The 19,745-nt window shown below is 45.2% G+C and overlaps 1 protein-coding gene across 1 annotated transcript; it reads left to right on the forward strand.

Annotated features, from left to right (window-relative positions):
* The first annotated feature begins 265 nt into the window (after nucleotides 1-265).
* LOC306930560 (rho-related GTP-binding protein RhoQ) lies at nucleotides 266-19,371 on the forward strand. The gene is made up of 5 exons (XM_079511585.1): nucleotides 266-1,010; nucleotides 1,439-1,497; nucleotides 12,976-13,140; nucleotides 15,764-15,859; nucleotides 18,496-19,371. Exons 1-5 carry the CDS (start codon nucleotides 869-871, stop codon nucleotides 18,655-18,657), a joined length of 624 nt encoding a protein of 207 aa, XP_079367711.1. The 5' UTR covers nucleotides 266-868; the 3' UTR covers nucleotides 18,658-19,371.
* Nucleotides 19,372-19,745: the final 374 nt, after the last annotated feature.

Genomic DNA, 19,745 nt, shown 5'->3' on the forward strand with positions numbered 1-19,745 from the left:
TCAAGCCACGTGGGTGGGAGTGTGAGTGAGCGAGTGTATCCATGTGTAACTCAGAGACATTGTACATCTGTAGGATACACGTTGGAGTTAAGTTAATTAATTGATTAATTATTTAATTAATAAATAACAACAGTGCGAGCGGAGTGCACTTTCTCCAGAGCCCCTTGGCTTCAGAGCGTTAGCTCCGCCCCATCCATCCAGCCAGTGAACCCACCTTGTCCACACAGACTACTAGACTAGAGCCCCAATCCAATGTAAACGAGGCGAGGATCGGATCGAGGAGTGGAGGCACCGGAGGACCGCGAGCGAGGACCGCGAGCTGGCAAACAGGCACCGACTGGGGCTCACCACTACCACGCGGCGTGCGCCTCACTCACGGGGATCGGGCGTGGGGAGAGAGAGAGAGAGAGAGAGAGAGAGAGAGAGGGGAGGGACCGGGAAGGGAACCCCTGGCACCACTACTACTAGGGAGTTATATCATATTCTTCACGACTGGCCGAACAGCTGGACTTCCCAACCCAACTCCAGTCCGTACTAATAGCCCTACATTGTGTCCTCCACTCTCTCTGTATTGTAAAAGAAGGAGGGTGAGATAGAGATCTAGAGGAAAACTCACTCGCCCAGTTTCTTTGGAAGCGGTGGTTTTGTATTGTAACGGTTCGGTGGAGTGGAGACAGTGCTGCTGTGGAGGAGAGAGATGCAGTTCCCCTCCTCGGTGGTCGGGCTCCTTCTCCGACGAGGAGGAGGCTGGTGATGCCTGGCGTCCAGGGGGGATCACCACCACCACCACCGCTCCTCGGCTCAGGAAACAAACGGGGCGTCGGGGGATGATGGTACTAGTGTCGGGACTGGGAGGATCATCATCATCATGGCAAACGGAACCGGCACTATTATGTTGAAATGTGTGGTGGTGGGAGACGGCGCGGTGGGCAAGACGTGTCTTCTGATGAGCTACGCCAATGACGCCTTTCCCGAGGAGTATGTGCCCACAGTTTTTGATCATTATGCAGGTAAGGCAAGCAACAGTCTAGTCAGACAGGACTTTTACATGTGGCGATTTAATTAAGGGCATCAACAGTTGTCCAATTATAACGGGTCCTTTGTGCAAAAACATTACAACGTATCATAGTATTCTATCTGAATAGGCTTGTTACTCAAACCAAACATAGGCCTATACATAATATACAGTCTAGTATAGAGACACGATAATGTATTACAATGTGTTAGATCTTCGATGCCTTGTTTTCTGCTGCTGCTCTGTGAGCTCAAAATGCATTGGCTTAGTTGCCTTAAGCATCTGTTGCTATAATCAAAACCACTTGTTTGCCGTCTTCATAGGAGAGAAGGGTAGGAGAGCCGAGAGACCCCCTCCCTCCCTTCTCTCCCAACCCCTCCCTCCCTCTCTCTCTCTCAACTTGTCTTTGTCATTGCCTTGCAGTGAGTGTCAACGTTGGCGGGAAGCAGTACTTGTTGGGACTGTATGATACAGCTGGCCAGGTAGGTTTATTCTAAACACTGGCCCAGTGCCAAGCAAGCATGCCACATTCAAGGACACAGCCCATCCCTCCTCCCTCCCTCTCCCCCTCTCCCTCTCTCTCCACTCCCTCTCCCCACTCCCTCATAGCTGTTCCCATGTGCTCTCCAGGGACCACTAACTATCCGCTCTGCGCTGCACCCTCGGGCATCATATTCCGGCCAGACACTAAGCCACAACAGGTGATGGTTTTCGCACATGGGGTTTAGTGCCAAAGTGTGGTGTGTAGGCCGTGGACAGTGGCGGTAGTGAGGGGGGCTTCATTCAATAGGTCTATTATGTGAAGAACAGGGCTTCTATGTCCAGCGGTGATGTAACAGTTTTGTTAATAGGGCAGCCTAATGCCTGGGTTTATTCTCTACAATGTGCCATTCAGTGGGCAAGAGTTAACTGTATGGAAAATGCTGTGGGCCCACCCCACACACAATAATGTTTCCACACACACACACACACACACACACACACACACACACACACACACACACACACACACACACACACACACACACACACACACACACACAAGCTCATTCTCAATTGTCTGGCCAACAATCATGACCGTTAATCACTTAAGCTTGGACAATAGCTGATCTACAAGCTCAAAGAGCGTCATGTTGCAACAGGCGTGTGAGCTTGTAGATCAGCTATTTTCTTTGGAAACTTCTGCCCATTTACACCTTTTAATGACATGCCCAAAATACGAATGCCAGGTTGAAGGTGGTTAACCCCTGGGCCCTGCAGTTCCAGTTCCTAAAGTTGTCGCGTGTCATTGACGCTTTTCTCAGGACCACATTTAACCGTCTAAATGTCAAAAAAATCACAGACATATGCCTCCCTTTCCGGACTCAACTCCCAGCCAAGCCTCTACTATCTGTGACTTAATATTTCGGAGAAAACAGATGGCAGTAAAATCACTATCAGCCTATAACACTCACAGGAATGAAAACAATATATTTTATGTGCTCTGGACGGTACATCTGACTGTGTGTGTGTGTGTGTGTGTGTGTGTGTGTGTGTGTGTGTGTGTGTGTGTGTGTGTGTGTGTGTGTGTGTGTGTGTGTGCGTGCGTGCGTGTATTACGTGTTGTGGCTCAGGACTCCTGGTCTGGAGGGGACGATTTGTTTTTAGCTGATTCGAAGCGTCTGTGAAATGGAGAAGTTTCCCCCAGATGTCTGCTGTGGGCGCTGTGTGGCTGCCCAGAGTAGAGTTACTTCTCTTTCAAATGCAGAGTCGTTGTCGTCCCGTCCCCCCCCACCTCAGCTGACCTCTTTATGCTGAGCACAAGGCCAGCTAGTAATGTTTATAGCCTCAGCATTTGATCAAAGAAGATCTGGCCGCGGCGCCCCAGAGAGAGAGAGAGAGAGAGAGAGATAGAAACTGAAAGAGGGAAAGGAGGAGAGAGAAGCCCAGGGAAAGAGGAAGAGAAATACAGAGAGTGAGAAGGGGAACGACAAGTATGGAATAAGGTGTGGAGTGAGAGAGAGATGGGGGGGATCTCCAAAGGCAGAAAATCTGCTTTAGATAATGGATTTCCCCTTTTAAGTTTTACCCAAGGCTGTGTGGTACTTTATGTCAAAGAAGGACCCCCAAATTATTGTTACTATTTGGCGTCGGCGCAGACACCCATCTGAAAAAAAAAAATTGCCAGGAAGAGACATTCATAAGAGATTTCTTTCAAATAACCTCCCTTCACACTCCGCTCTTAGAATCCTGTGCCTCAGTCTGGTCTGGGCTACACATGTTGCATTGGCTTCAAGCGCACTTTAATATTTATATTCCCGGCATGGCTGGAACTCCCACAGTCCCATGTCGTTTCACAGGGGCATCAAGCTGGGGGTGAGTTACTGTGTGCCTGACCAGTTTTTGGGCCCTTAACTATTATAATGGAGTAACAAAAAAGCACACTTGTGTGAAGTGAGGGGCGCTCTTATTATCATACATCACATTCTGTGCTCAGCCAATCAAATCATCACATTCCATGCTAAAAAACACATTCTGTGCTCAAATGGACATGCACACAAAGCTGTGCATAGGAGGGGCTAGCGCCCCTCAAAAATACATAATATTTGGAAGACCGATAAATGTGTTGGGCTCTTGTAGTCTAGTTTGCCTACATTGCCATTGTCATGCCTCTAGTCCTAATCGGATCCAGTTCCAGGCGGTATGTATGATGTCAAGTGTCAAGGTTAGGCCTACATATCAGAGGCAGACAAATCACAATATGACGCACTCTGTCATCTGTTGTCTCCGCTTCCCGTGACCTGCCACATTCCTACCTCAGGCATTGATGGCGCTATTGAAATATTCTATATATATATATATATATATATATATATATATATGGTCTGCGAAGTCTGTGACGAGGAGGGAGCAGGGAAGGAAAGTAATTTCTTATGCCATGCTGCTGCTGATACGGCTTCTGCAATCTGCACTCACGAAACCCTGCGGCAGCAGCGGTCGCCGGCGCCCAAGGAGGAAGCATGAGGAAACAGGAAGTGGATGCTAAGTGCCTGTAGTACCCATGGCAACGCTGGTCCTTTTCATGTTTTTGTGTGTTCTGAAGAAGGCTCTGACTGTTTTAATGTGGTCCAGTGACCAGTCACATCACAGCAGGGAGGCAGAGGAGGCGTGTGTGCGTGTGTGCGTGTGTGCGCGTGTGTGTGTGTGTGTGTGTGTGTGTGCGCGAAAACTGTAAGTGGCTTTACCCAGCTGGTTGCCTCAGTCGAACAGCCACTCTTATACTTTATACTATTACAGAAAGTTACCTTGGAATGAGTAATTTTCAGCAAGCCACACATGACCCATCCACACAATAACGAAACTTAAGGACATAATATTAAGAGCTCTGAGTCTGCAACGAGTTCCGGAAGCTAGCACTAATGACGGGACAGTAAACTAGAAACAAATATAAACCCGCTCTGTTTTTGCAGGTTAAATGCATGCTATTCCTGCTTAGTGCTAAATCTGTGATGGGTGACTTTCACTTGAAACGTCTCAGATCTGTCCGGGCTTGATTTCTTTACCGGCGGGCGGCCATGTTGAAAGAAACAGCCGCCTGACTCTGTGACACACAGCCAGTTTCAGCCAGGGCCCCCAGGAGAATGGAGAGAGAGAGAGGGGAGTGACTCACGCATATCATATAGCTCTCTTATGTCCCCGAGTCAACAGACGCACGCACGCAACGCATGCACGCACACAGCTGAGATCACACATGCCAAGTGGGATTGCCAAGCCTCACCCCTGATAGAAATGTATGGACATGTATTAGAGAGGAGCTGATATGAATAACTTCTGCCTGTTATCAGCCTCTGGCATATTATTTATGCACTCACACGCAGGCATGCACTGCAAAATCCACAGTGTTAACATTTGAACCCTGAGAGATCTCCATGATCGATTAACACTGAGGATTTAGCTGTGTAGGAATGCACCGCGCGCGCACGCACGCACGCACGCACGCACGCACGCACGCACGCACGCACGCACGCACACACACGTACGTTTTCTCCCCTTGCTTAAGTCTTTCTCCCTGAGCCGTAATATTTACGGTACACTCTTCAGTAGTCAGTGAAGGTACCGTTACATAATGTGGTGGGCATGCACTCAGGAAACATGCTCAACTCTGTGTGTGTGTGTGTGTGTGTGTGTGTGTGTGTGTGTGTGTGTGTGTGTGTGTGTGTGTGTGTGTGTGTATATGTGTGGCGCGCGCGTGCATGCGAGGGACATGGGTGAACACTGCGATTAAAACTTCTCAAAGTCAAACAAGGTTGTATGGTACACACATACACGCGCACACACACGCACACCCCCCCCCCCCCCCCCCCCCCCCCCCTTGGCTTTTACCAGTGACTCCTACAGGTTGGTACCTGTTGGCACCTGTCGCAAAATGTCTTGCTCATGCTGGGATCTCTGTCGGGGTCTCCGCTCTACATTTAACGTGTCTTCAGACAACTTGTTTTGACACTTAATGTAATTTAATTTAACCTGTTCTGTGGGGCGTGGAACTACGAGGAATAGCATGTTCTTCTGGTCAAACTCCTTCGTTGTCAGGTGACAAGAAGCGACATTGAAGTCATGTGTATCAGAGGAGAGACACATGGTTGTCTGTGCTCTCCCTAACCGGGTTGACGAACCGTAGGAGTTATAGTGACAGGGGGACTACAATTATACGCTAGGAAAATGGTGCATGTGCTGGCTATTTATATAAGTTGATGATAGAGATGCTCCGATCAATCGGCGTCCAATCACGATCGGCCGATAATGTCTCTATCGGATCGGAGTTCTCAAAATAAATCAAAACGTCCGATCGATTAATGTCCTGATTGTCACGTATCCAACAAACTTTAAACTGAGCAGATTGGACCTCCCGTTCCAGAGATAATGGCCAAAACGTCTTTAGTTTAATGTGGGCTAGTGGTGTTTTTGTTCTCTCTAGAGAGGCTGCTGCACCACCACATACAGCAGCACCATGAAATATCTGGGGGACGCAGTGTTGACAAACGTGCCTCTGTTTAACGTCATCAAAGCCCCCCTTGCAATGCACTCCCTTCCCAGACCCCTTGTTAGGATGTTTACTGCAGTGGTAGAGTACTAGATATTACTGCCACCAACTGCCTTCCATTTACATTTCACAAAAGTTTTGCTCGTGTCATACGTTCCAGTCCAAAAAAGCCAAAGCCCCCGCTGTTAATTTTGCATCGCATTGTAAACAGCTGTGCCTCGTTATAGCCACAAGTTTCTAACTTGCGGCCACAGTCGCGCTACTTTTCAGTTGTGTGGTAGGCCTACTTTTATATGGATTTAACTGTAACAGAAAGTTCTATCCACATAGTCCCATCTCCCAGTCACGGAGCTGGGACTGACACACACAGAGAAGCGACGACGAGCAGCACGTTCATATCCAGCTAGAAGCCAGAAGTGTTGCCAGTATAACTCTATGGCAGAAACAAGCAACCTAGGTCTATACAAAATAAGCCAAAAAGAAGCAACACTGGTCGTTTCTGGCCAGTGTTGCCAAATCTGTTTATAAGCGATTTTGGGATTATTTTTGTAGATTGAAAAAATATTGGGGGTCCTTTGCTCTTGGCATGAAAATGTTTGAGAACCACTGCTCTAAAACAATATTAGACAACGTTTGAGCCACAAACACATTGCTCTCTCTCAGTTGGAAACAGTTGTTTGTGTTGAATGTGCTAATTGCACAGAATTATTCAAAAGAGAGAAAATGGGGCACGCCATAAAAGAATGCACATTGCACTTGTCTTTTCATACGTCATGTGGAAATAAGGTAAATAAAAAAGTAACATTAATGTTGTCATTTTATCAACATGCCCCTGGCCCCTTGCCATTTTCATAATGTGGCCCACATGTTCAACTATTTGAGTATCCCTGGTTTACTGTGTCAGAAAAGGACACCAAACTCGCAGTTTGCAAGGTCCAAGGTGGGTGATTTCACAACGCTGTGATCGGTATCGGTAATATCGGTATCGGCAGATACTGCTTCCGGTGATCGGTGATCGGCCCCAAAAAACCTGATCGGAGCATCTCTAGTTGATGCATTTGTTTGAATAGCCCAGTGGTTCCCAAAGTGGGGTCCGGGGACCCCCAGGGGTCCTTGAGGGAGTTCCAGGGGGTCCCCATCTAAATGATAGTTTGGAACCAAATGGACCCTTATGGGTCTGTAACTCGGGTCTATTTGGTTCCATTTGTACACTCAGTTAAATTAACATTGATTATACAAAATAAATTGGGGGTCCCAGAGATATAAATGCCATTAAATGGGGGTCTGTAGACTAATGGATGTCAATCTGGGGGGTCCTTGAAATTAAACGGGTTGAGAATCACTGCTAGAGGGGTCCGCGGGCAAATTAGTACCAATTTGGGGGTCCTTGACATGAAAGAATTTGAGAACCACTAGAATAGCCTATTGAATAAGCTTAATAATAGTGTGTGTGTGTGTGTGTGTGTGTGTGTGTGTGTGTGTGTGTGTGTGTGTGTGTGTGTGTGTGTGTGTGTGTGTGTGTGTGTGTGTGTGTGTGTGTGTGTGTGTGTGTGTGAGAAACAACTAAATTGTTCTATTAACTATTGTTAACTTCTACCACCATTCTGCATATACTGTATCCGTATCAGTGAAGGAACATGTACAGTAGCTGCTGTACATGAAGTGAAGCACAGTGAAATCCTCAAGTGTTCATTTGTAACTCTGCTTCAGGGAGTTACAAATTGCTAAATGTAAGGCCTCATTCACACCTAAGACACACTTGTGTTCTGTGTCTTCTGTGTGTTATGGCCGCCTCAATGCATTTCCAATGGGAGTCACATGGTTTCATGACACAACCTTGTTGCATGGCTGTCTTCTGCCCTCCCCCTATGCAACAAGGTTGTGTCTTCAAACCATGTGACTCCCATTGGAAATGCATTGAGGCGTCAGGCGGCCATAACACACAGAAGACACAGGACACAAGTGTGTCTTGCGTGTGTCTTAGGTGTGAGTGAGGCCTTAGTCAGGTTTGTCACCAGCTGTGAATGTGTGCGATAAGCCTATCTCACAGAATTTCCCCGCCCCCTTAATACGCCCCCTTTCGGGGTTAGTGGTGATAGCGTGACGTCACTCCATAGACGCTACATGTTAACAGAGGTAATTTAAGAAGTCTACAACTTTTGTTTTCTCAAGGTAAGGTTTGTTCTATCTGTTCGAGCTGATTTACCATCTTGTTTGCTTCATAATAATATTGGTCTGTCACATTTTTACATTAGAAAATGTACTTAGATTCTCCAGAGAAAAAAACGTGTAAATGCTAATGTTAAATGACACCACTATTTACCGGAAGTGGGCGTGGAAAGCGAGATAGGCCTATTGTATCAGGTTGTGTAAAAGGGGGTTGGCTCACTTGGCTGTAAAAAAAACCCAACCTAATCGGAACTCGGCTGACCCACCCAGGAAGTGGTTAAACAAAAAATATACATGCCCAAAATAGGACGCCAGGTTGCGGGTGGTTAATACACGGCAGTGCTGCACGATTCTTGCTCAAATGTGAATCTCTCTTGAGATCACGATTCTCATTGTTTCAGTGAAACTATTTATTGTCTTTAGTCTGTAGTTGTTTAACATTTATTACTACATTCAAAAGGTGGCACCTGGGGAGCCAGCCAACTGCAGTGGCTTTATAAACAGACAGCATCAAAGACTGCTTGACTAAAACCTCTCTTAAAGTCACTCTTGTATAGCAAAAACACAAGAGCAACTAAAATGAACTACAGCCAACTAGTGCTGCACGATTCTTGCTCAAATTTAGAAAAGAGACCACATCTATAGGTGTCTGAATCTAGATTTATTATTATTATTTATTAAACCGTGCAGCACTAACACATAAGGTTAAATCTGACAATGTGGTAGAGGTAGAGACTAGAGACTCAGAGAGAGAGGCTGCTGAGAACCTGACGGCCTGACACACACACACACACACACACACACACACACACACACACACACACACACACACACACACACACACACACACACACACACACACACACACACTCTACGGATCACTGGGGACCAGAGGAAGGAGACCAAAGGTCATGATAACACGTGCATGTGGACACACACACAAACACACACACGCATGAACGCTGTGCTGCTGACACATGTTCTCCCAAATAAGGTGAAATGAGCTGAAAAGTACAGTATATAGCCATATCAGCGTTTCTTGTACAGTACCATGTTGTTGAATGACAGAGCTGCTTCAGGTAATCCCTTTAAAGTGGAGTTCAATCTTAGGTCAAAAGCTATTTGTAAATTCATTCTGTTAAACCAGTGATCTTCAATGTATTTTTTGTTTTTTCCCAGCCAAGGACCAAATTAGCGAGATGGAGCAGGGACCCCCGCTACATATTGTATAGCATTGTGTTGCAGATAAAAAATGTTCATATAAGACTTGTTTGACAGCACTAGTTCTCCGTTCTATCAATTAGTAACGCTCGTTGCCCAGGACGGAGATTAATAAAAGGACAGAGATTTATTGATATCAAAACCGATCGCATCGCTCCACAGGCTGGGAGCGTCTGTTGCGCAACATTCAATGTTATTTCCCGGTGGGATGTCATCGAAAATGTCCCCCCCCCCCATTTTAGCCGATGAGACTAAAATCTTAAAACGTGAATAACTCTTGATCTAAAATTTTCTTTTTCTTTTTTTTATCCCACGATTTTGCAACCCATTTTTTCACCCAGTGTCAATGATCTAATCATGTAATCCTGGGCGCTACACTTCCTCTGCCAACCTGGGGGGGCAGTGGACTGACCTCATGCTTCCTTCAATGCATGAGGAGTCCAAGCTGCTTCTTTTCACCTGACAGGGGAGAGTTTCCCCGGCTGGACGTAGCGCGTGGAAGGAACACGTTATTCCGACCAGTTCCTTTCCCCTCCATCAGACACTCCGGCTGGCCAGGAGGAGGTAGTTTAGAGACCAGGATTACTGCATGTTTTTTGTGAGGGTACCTACCCTAGGGGACACGGGGAGAACATGCAAACTCCACACAGAAAAGCCCTTTCGCCAACCCCGCCTCGGGTAATTCCGTCCAATTCTAAGCAAAGATTATGTGTTAGACGGCCCATCGCGGTCCCATGGGGCGGTCCCGCCGCCCCACCTCCGTAGTAACTCTGAGGACACGCAAAGATTTGGCGGCCCCCCTGTAGTAACCTCGAGGACCCCCTGTATTAAAGTAAAGCAACTACATACTGTACATAGTGTAGTGAACAGCCATATGAAATGTATATGTCACATATCACATTTAGTATCAACAATGGTGAAGCAGTACTTTTTAGTGAATGAATCAATGTTTTATAGTCTTTTGCTTGATGGGTGGGGTTTTGTTTTCCCGTTAGGAAACACATCGACAGTGATGCAAATAGGCTGCATCCTGCATCCTTAGACTCACTGAATTGAGAAAGGACGCAATCATGTCACCCTCCGGGGGTCCTGGGATGCAGTACTGTACTCAGTCTGTACTGTACACCAACGTCGTTGAAGTAGAACTTATAAAATGTCCCTGGGACCCATCTAAAAGACCACCCCTGGGTCCCGGGACCCATTACATTGAAAAAATCACTGCATGCTATATTGTGTGATATAAAGCCAACATCAGAGAAAAACGTAGGCGCAGTATTAGTAGAGTGTAGAGAGTAGGGAGAACACCTCCAACCACTGCAGATGTGCTACTGTAGTTAAAATTACATACATACTCAACCATAATTGGTCATAAATATATTTAACGATATTTATTTAAAACAATGTCCCAGAATGCAGCTGTATGTACATAGTACGTGTGTAGTCTCAAACACTGCAAGCCAAGGCACGAGCCTGAAGATTGGTTCACGCTTCCCTTCATCTTCTCCAATCTAATATAAAGTCCATATATCAAAACGCAGGATACAAAATATGACACATTTGCATCGCTGATCTACAGCTGTTTGGCATATTTCATACTATTCACAATCACCTCATTTGCATAACCACTTCCCTCAGCCTATTTTGCTGAGAATGATTTGTCTCTGAGGAATCACTCCATATAAACAGTACTGCCATAATGCGCCGTTGCAGTTTTATCGGGAACGAGACCTGGCAAAAGGTCGGTCGGTCCTGGCAAAGAGATTAGAATATCATCAAGACAACGTTGTCCCGAGATGTTGCAGCAATTTTGGGCACAGTGCGGACATTGCATCTAATTTGGTTTGATTTCCAAGGACTTTGACTATAAATCATCTGGACAAGCAGGCGAGATTGATTCACTTCCATCAGCCAGCAGGTTGCATCAGGTTGAGTCACATCTAATAGCTGGACATCCATCGATCCTGACCTGCTGCACCAGACATCACTGCATAACCCCCCCCGTCCCCTGTCCCCGTCACTCAAATGTAAATGTCAGATGAGTCGTGACTATTCATATTATGTGTGGAATTCAGATGATCCCATCAACAGGGGCTTATCTGCCTGTGAGGAGTCGAGGACAAGAAAGCACTTCGATCTCGAGCGCAGTTGTTAGCGTTATATGCTAATTCGTTATTTACACCATCTGGAAGGATATCGGATGTGGCAGTGTGTCTGGTTTGAAAGGTCTCGTGGCTCGGTTAGCTTCAGAATTCCCTCTAGTGTTGGGAGAGAAATAAATGATGTGGCAAAGATGAAACTTTCATATGAAGGTCATTCTATGCGTATCCGGACATTCTTTCATTTTAACTGACTCAGTCCCGACTGCTTGATTATTTTCTGCATAATCATTCCCGCCATTATATTGTTCATTATTTGCTTAGAACAGTCTAGTAGAGAACCTTGGCTGTGTCCATTGGATTAAACAGCAAAGTTATCTCTCTCTCTCTCTCTCCATTCTAAGTGCTTCTCCATCTTTGTCTTGCTTCCTTTCTTCCGTAGAACAGAAAGTAGGCCTAGGAGGCGGGGTGTCTTCATTGGGAGCTCATTTTTCATATGCCTTAATAATTCATGATGAACAATAATTCCACGGATATGACAGGACGGTAGATAGTCAATGCCGTCGTTGCCCTCTGCTCCCTTTGTCCCTTTCAAGCAGCATTCTGAACCACCATCCTCCCAAGCAGTCCCCACTGCCCTAATCCACTCTGAACCACCATCCTCCCAAGCAGTCCCCACTGCCCTAATCCACTCAGGCCTGCTCCCAGAACCTCCACCCCTCTGAACCACCATCCTCCCAAGCAGTCCCCACTGCCCTAATCCACTCAGGCCTGCTCCCAGAACCTCCACCCCTCTGAACCACCATCCTCCCAAGCAGTCCCCACTGCCCTAATCCACTCAGGCCTGCTCCCAGAACCTCCACCCCTCCCAAGCAGTCCCCACTGCCCTAATCCACTCAGGCCTGCTCCCAGAACCTCCACCCCTCCCCCCGACCTGAAGAACTCACCACCCCATCCCAGTCCCCACTGCCCTAATCCACTCAGGCCTGCTCCTAGAACCTCCACCCCTCCCCCCGACCTGAAGAACCCACCATCCCATCCCAGTCCCTTCATGTCCTGACCCGAACACCCCCACTGTAATCAATTACAATGAATTGAATAACAATCGACCTACGTTGGGTATGTCAATATGGCTGAAAAAGTAAAAAGAACAAAGTGAATATAGCTCATCCACAAGCTCTCAGTGCGTCACGATGCGACATGTGAGTGAGTTTGTAGATTTTTCACTATTTTTGCACAACACAGTTGTGTAACAAAGTATAAAATAGGGCTTTTATGTACTTAATTGATTCGTTAGTATATATATTTATTTTTAAACAGGCTACTAGATTATTCCATGAATTGAAAAAGTAGCTACAAAAATAATCGCTATAGCTGTAGTCCTACACCCTCCTCGTCGCTTCATTTCGGAGAGCCACCCAGCTGACACAGCGCCTGCTCTTTCATCTCCTCAGGAGGACTATGACCGATTGAGGCCGCTATCCTACCCGATGACCGATGTCTTCCTCATCTGCTTCTCGGTCGTCAACCCGGCCAGCTTCCAGAACGTGCGAGAAGAGTGGGTCCCCGAGCTGCAGGAGTACGCTCCCAGCGTCCCCTACCTGCTCATCGGAACACAGGTCAGTCGCCGCGAAACCGCAAACAGGCTCAAACTGACCTGACCTGCACTACTTCACAAATGGAGAGACTTTTCCATTTTAACTAAAACTAAGATGAGAGAACATATTACTCCAGTTTTAGCTTCACTGCATTGGCTTCCTGATGTTTTTAGGATTGATTTTAAAATTATTTTACTTGTTTATAAAGCTCTCAATGGTCTCCGCCTTTCCTACCTACATGACTGCGTGCCTAGATATGTCCCAAACCGCCCCTCAGGTCTTCCACTGCTGGAACTAGAAAACACGGTGAAGCAGCTTTCTGCTTCTAGGCGCCGACGGCGTGGAACAAACTCCCACTATACCTTCGACAGGCAGCCTCTGTAGACACGTTTAAAGCACAGCTCAAGAACTACTTCTACACTCTTGCTTTTAGTTGATCTTTTAAATTCCTAAAAGTCAAATTTGTAGTAATTGCTGCCGCCAAAAACATTACATTGGCACGTCCATATATTTGAATAATGATGAACCTCTGTGAATGCCATGGCTCATGTTCCTCCAACTCCAAGTTCGAAGTACAGTATAGTCGTAAGCAGTGTTGATTTCGTCGACTAAAACTAAGACGAAAAATGTTCGTCGACTACCTTTTTCCACTGACAAAAACTACATGGAAACTAAATAAAAACTAAGACTAAATATACTGACAATTTTGTCAACAAATACAAACTAGACAAAAATGTTAGGAAGGGACTAGTAGTGGACAAGAGATCCAGTATAAGTCATTTTTCAATTGGTTGCATGCTGAAAATAGCTGATCTACAAGCTCACAACGCGTCGCAGTTGTGAGCTTGTAGATCGGCTATTTTCAGCAAGTGTAAAAACAGTCATTACGACGGCATCAAGGCCCGCCAAAATACATTTTAGTCGACTAAATCAACTGTAAATTTAGGCGACTAAAATCTTAATGATATTTAGTCGACTAAAACTAGACCAACACTAAAACATTCCAGGTGACTACAATGTGACTAAAACTAAATTAAAGCTATTCAAGAGACTGACTAAAACTAAAATCAAAATTTGCTGAACACTGGTCTTAAGTGTGGTCACGTTGAGGGGTAGCACTCTTGAGTTGGTGAAGAATAGAAAGGGGTGTTAAGGTCCCCACACACCGAGCACGTTTTTTCTGATTTTTAGCAGCGTTTCTCCATCGGTTTTCCAAAAAACGCGTCCAGTGTGCAACCACCTTTAGACTGTACTTTAGGTCAAGTTTCATGTCAGTTTGTGTCTTTGAGGGGTGCTAGCCCCTCCTATGCACACCTTTGTGTGTATGAGCACGGGATGTGTTGTTTGTAGCATGGAATGTGATGATTTGATAGTTGACTAGTTGATAAGGGGACATTTTAATTTAATTTTTTTTGTTTTTGTAGGTCTCAATTGTATTTGACGTACAACAAAGTAGGGTTAGGTTATCCACCCCAAGCTTCCAAGCTCATTGTCAAAACTATCGTATAAATCTTAAACGAAATCACACCCGTGTGAAGTGAGGGGCACTCTTATCATCTTACAACATCAAGGAGGGAATTCGGTATAGCTTGGAGCAGCTATAAATGTTACTTTATTCAATGGTCGTCCAATTCACGTCTATTCACTTATAAAAACAATCTTCTTTTTACAACGACTCAAACTTAACACATACAGGTATGTTTTACGTGTAACCTCTATTAATCTAACTCTAATATATGAAAGTCTAACTCATGTTGCTATGATTAGGTTATGTAATGATGATGTAAAACAAACGGTGTCAAAACAAACATTATTTTCTCTTCATTGTCAATGGCGTTTTTAAAACAAACATTAAACCTGTATATAGGAGGGGCTAGCGCCCCTCAAAAATAAAGACTTGTCTGTTTTTCTGCGTTCCCCTGGCAACAAAACGGCAGTGAAGTCCACTCCACTCCAGCAGCAATGGAGACGAAGGAGTAGGCATCTTATGTTTGTGTCGGCTGATGTTCACTGCTCTTTTTATCAGTTTCCCTCATTAATCACCTTGCTCTTTGCAGCTGCATGCTGATGTGTGCGCATCAATTCATAAAAGGGACCAGAGAGAGAGCAAACAAACCTAAAAGAACCCCAAAAAAGTGTTAATACTGTATGCCTTCACTCGTTATACGAGCCTCTGCAGCACACAGGTGAATGCATTTGTCCTAATTGGTTATTAGCGAGATATAGAGTGTGTGTGCATGCGCATGTGTGCCACAACAAATGCTGCACTGCAATTAAAAGACAGTTGGAAACGTTGTGGTTGGCTGCAAAATCACTTGCACAAGAGCCGACAGTGTGGGCCAATATGGCCTTGTTTCAAATGTTCTAATTAAAAAAAATGTGGCAATGCATTTATCTTCTGCAATGCAATAAGACTCATGGTGTCTGCACGTTGCATACAGTGCCAAGGAGTAGTGCATTGATATCTGACACTGATATCTGATACATGTCCGTTGGTTTTAGCTAACAGGAAGTATGCATTGTGTGTGTGTGTGTGTGTGTGTGTGTGTGTGTGTGTGTGTGTGTGTGTGTGTGTGTGTGTGTGTGTGTGTGTGTGTGTGTGTGTGTGTGTGTGTGTGTGTGTGTGTGTGTGTGTGATTTTTAGATTGACTTGCGGGATGACCCCAAGACCATTGCCAAACTCAACGACATGAAGGAGAAACCCATAGCAACGGAGCAAGGACAGAAGCTGGCGAAGGAGGTACATATTTTTATGTCTTTATGCCCAAACTCCCAAAGCAATGGAATAACATTATGCAGTTGGAGTCAGTGAGTTAGAAAGGGGGAAGACAGACAGACAGACAGACAGACAGGGGGGAAACAAGGATAAGCCTATTTTATTTCGTTGTAGCATTAAGCCATCATGTCCAAGTTACATTCCTGAGGAACACTGACCCTGGAGTGTCTCCATGGGAATGCGATTCCTTTCGTGAAATGATCGGAATTTAAAACCCATTGACAGCCTGCACCCTAAAATGTACCCAGGACCGCATCCCGGGTCCAGTGAGTCCACAACGTAGAACGTGCATGTTGGAATGTTCTGACCAAAGTAGCGTGTAGCTGTCGAATGTGGTCTACGATAACTCGCCAGCTGTCGAGACAAAACGTTGTAGCTCTGTCTCAGCAGGGTTGTTTTCGTCGACTAATAGAATGACGAAAAATGTTCGTCGACTACCTTTTTTCACTGACAAAAACTAAATGAAAACTAAGCCATGATGACTAAAACTAAATATACTATTGATTTTGTCAGCAAATAAAAACTAGACTAAAATGTTAGGGAGGGACTAGTGGACAAGAGATCCAGTATAAGTAATTTTGTTTGCATGCTGAAAATAGCAGATCTACAAGCTCAACGCGTCGCAGCGCAGCAGCTATTTTCAGCAAGTGTAAAATCAGTCATTAGGCCGGCATCAAGCCCCGCCAAAATACATTTTAGTCGACTAAATCAACTGTAGATTTAGTCGACTAAAATCTTATGATATTTAGTCGACTAAAACTAGACTAACACTAAGACATTCCAGGTGACTAAAATGTGACTGAAACTAAATGAAAACTATTCACGAGACGACGACTAGAAATTGGCTGCCAAAAACAACACGGTGTCTCAGCCAATACTACCATATGGCATCGACGTCCATGGATCTTTGACGATATGTAATTTCTGTGGCTACAGTTATTAAAGACTTGTGTAAGCCTTCATTTCAAATGGTCATAAGAAATCACGTTGACTTTGATGCAGCCCCTCCATCCATACAGCATCCATGCTCGATTTCTTTTGAGGGGCGTTAGGCCCCTCCTATATACAGCTTTAATGTTTGTGTTGTCTGAACAAACAATGAATGGAGAATTTACGTCACGCGTGTCTGAGCAAATCGGCATATGTATGTCAGTGGGAACCCTTGGCCAATAAGGGACCACCATTCTTGATGATGATGTTGTACGATTATTAGAGCGCCCCTCACTTCACACAGGTCTGATTATTATCAAGTCTATTTTGGGGGTTTTAACAACTGCCGATTGAACAGCATACGCTGTAAAATCTGTAGTCTTCATTGTCTCCACCAGGCCGAAGGCATGGGGAGAGAGTATGTTTTGCACTCCGTCCGTCCGTCCGTGTGTCTGTGTGTGTGTGTGTGTGTCCGTGTGTCCGTCCTTCCGTCTGTGAACAGCTAATCTCCGGCACCGTTAACCCGGTCGATGCCAAATTTTGCACACACACTGCCAACGATGAACCTCTGCCCCAAAATTTCCAGAACCGCCTGTTATAGCACCACCAGGAGGGCGCTTTGTGCAAAACAAGTTTTTGGAAAGTACACCTACAGATTTTGTCCAAACATCACGCAAATTGGTACACAGTCTCTCTAGAGCCAATCAACGAAATGGGTTTTTCAGATTTCTCAGACTCCATCCTGATCCTGAAGATTGGCTTCCAAAGTTTGCAGGAGTGCTCAGTTTCAAACAAAATGCTGCAAATCATGAACACATTGTGTGATTTCCGTGAAATTGTGCACGCACATTCCCACTAGGCCGAGGAGGAAATGCCACATGAACATTTTCAACTCGGCCTCATGGTGGCGCTATAACTGGCCAAGAAGTGTTTTTACCTCTAACTGCACGGATCTGTGGATAACTTTGTATGCCAACTCCCTAGAGGCCAAGGAAAAACCTTTGCCTGGAATTTTTCACATCTGCTCTTTATAGCGCCACCAGTAGGCCGACATATGTAAAACACATTTTCTAATATTACTCCTTCAGATTTTATCCAAATTTCACACAAATCGGTACACATGCTCTTCATAGTCATGTGATCAAGACGGGTTTGTTTGATTTCTCATAATCCACCCTCATTGGCTACGATTGGCTTCTAAACTTTTCAGGAGTAGCCCGCTTTGTACCCGTTTTGTACAAATCGCCACAACTACTCAACGCAGCGTCCGATTGTGGTGAAACTGTGCATGCATATTCCCACTAGGCTTTGGAAGAAATGCCACTTGACAGTTTTCAAATCAGCCTCATGGTGGCGCTACAACAGGCCAAGCCGCGTCTCTCTCACACACACACACACACACACACACACACACACACACACACACACACACACACACACACACACACACACACACACACACACACACACACACACACACACACGTTTATATTGCTCCTAAACATTTTGCCAAACATCACACACACTCCTATCCTCCTGGTGGAGACCTGTGCCCAGAAGGGCACTTTTTCTAGTTAGCTCTGTTACGGGTCTATTTTTGTTTTTCAAACTTTCACAGTTAAATAAGCACTCCAGATTTGTGTACAAACCGGTGTTTGTGCTTTCAACAGATCGGCGCGTGTTGCTACGTGGAATGTTCGGCTCTCACACAGAAGGGCCTGAAGACGGTATTCGACGAGGCCATCATCGCCATCCTGACCCCCAAGAGGAAGAAGGGTGCTCTCAAGAGAAGACTGGGGCCACGGTGCATCAACTGCTGCCTCATCACGTGAGGACGACGATAGCAGAACACGTTCAACGTTGAACTCATACAACCAAACCCGGACCGAAGGCAAAAGACAAGACAATGCAGGGTGGGGGGGGGGGGGGGGCAAATCGAATTCCCACATGAACCTTGGAGAGCAACATACTGTAGACAGAGATTATAGGGACCGAAATGGGACGATTCAAGAGCTGCTTTGGAGCTGTAGTGCTCTTTGCATGGCCATAACTCTCTCCTGCTGTCCAGCACCGACGTTTCGGATGCAGTTTACTACCAAAGGAGCACCAACCCAAGTCAATATCGTCTAGAAGACTTTGTTTGCCTCTAAAAGTACCTTCTTTTCTAACCAGTTTTAATTAATTTTACCTGTACAAAGTTATTATAAGCGGCCTATATATATACACACACATAAAATGGACATCATGCTGTAACTTTCAAGGGAACGCTCTGCTAAGGATTTCATTTTACATGTGATAACATATGATCTTGGACAGATTCTTAAAATAAATGCTGAAATGCTTGTGTGATGACACAAGCAGCGGAACAGTCCATCGATAATAATTGGGAGGTTGACACTCTGTGGATACAGGCACATGTCCCCATTATTTTTCTTGGAAGCTTAAAGGGACACTTCACCCTTTTTGCAAAAAGAATATATGTTAATGACGTTTAGAAGGTTTCCTGGGGGTCTTTATGTGTGTAATATGTGGTTTTAGATATTTTAGATTTTAGCAGTGAGCCCAGTGTCTCTGATGTCATGGACACTGGGCTCACTTCCTTCCTGGACTACAATTCCCATAATGCTTTGGTGCAATGCTACTCCTTGTGGATAGGGGGAGGGGCTGTGTTACTGAGACAACATGTAGTCCAGGAAGTAAGTGAGACCAGTGTCCATGACAGAGACACTGGGCTCACTGATAAAATATAAAATATCTAAAACCACATATTACACACATAAAGAACCCCAGGAAAGTGTTCTAAATCTTCTAAACGTCATTAACATATTAAAAAAGGCTGAAGTGTCTTTTTAAATACCTCAAAATATTTGAACTCCAAAATGTTTTTCAAATATTTTGTTGGCCCAAAAACTCAACTGCT

The sequence above is a fragment of the Electrona antarctica genome (genome assembly GCF_951216825.1).
Source record: "Electrona antarctica genome assembly, chromosome: 10".
Taxonomy (NCBI): domain Eukaryota; kingdom Metazoa; phylum Chordata; class Actinopteri; order Myctophiformes; family Myctophidae; genus Electrona; species Electrona antarctica.

Coding starts and splice junctions, on each gene's coding strand:
- LOC306930560 (XM_079511585.1), top strand. CDS start 869: ATGGCAAACGGAACCGGCACTATTATGTTGAAATGTGTGGTGGTGGGA. Junction 1,498..12,975: donor TGTATGATACAGCTGGCCAG/GTAGGTTTATTC, acceptor TCATCTCCTCAG/GAGGACTATGACCGATTGAG. Junction 13,141..15,763: donor ACCTGCTCATCGGAACACAG/GTCAGTCGCCGC, acceptor TGTGATTTTTAG/ATTGACTTGCGGGATGACCC.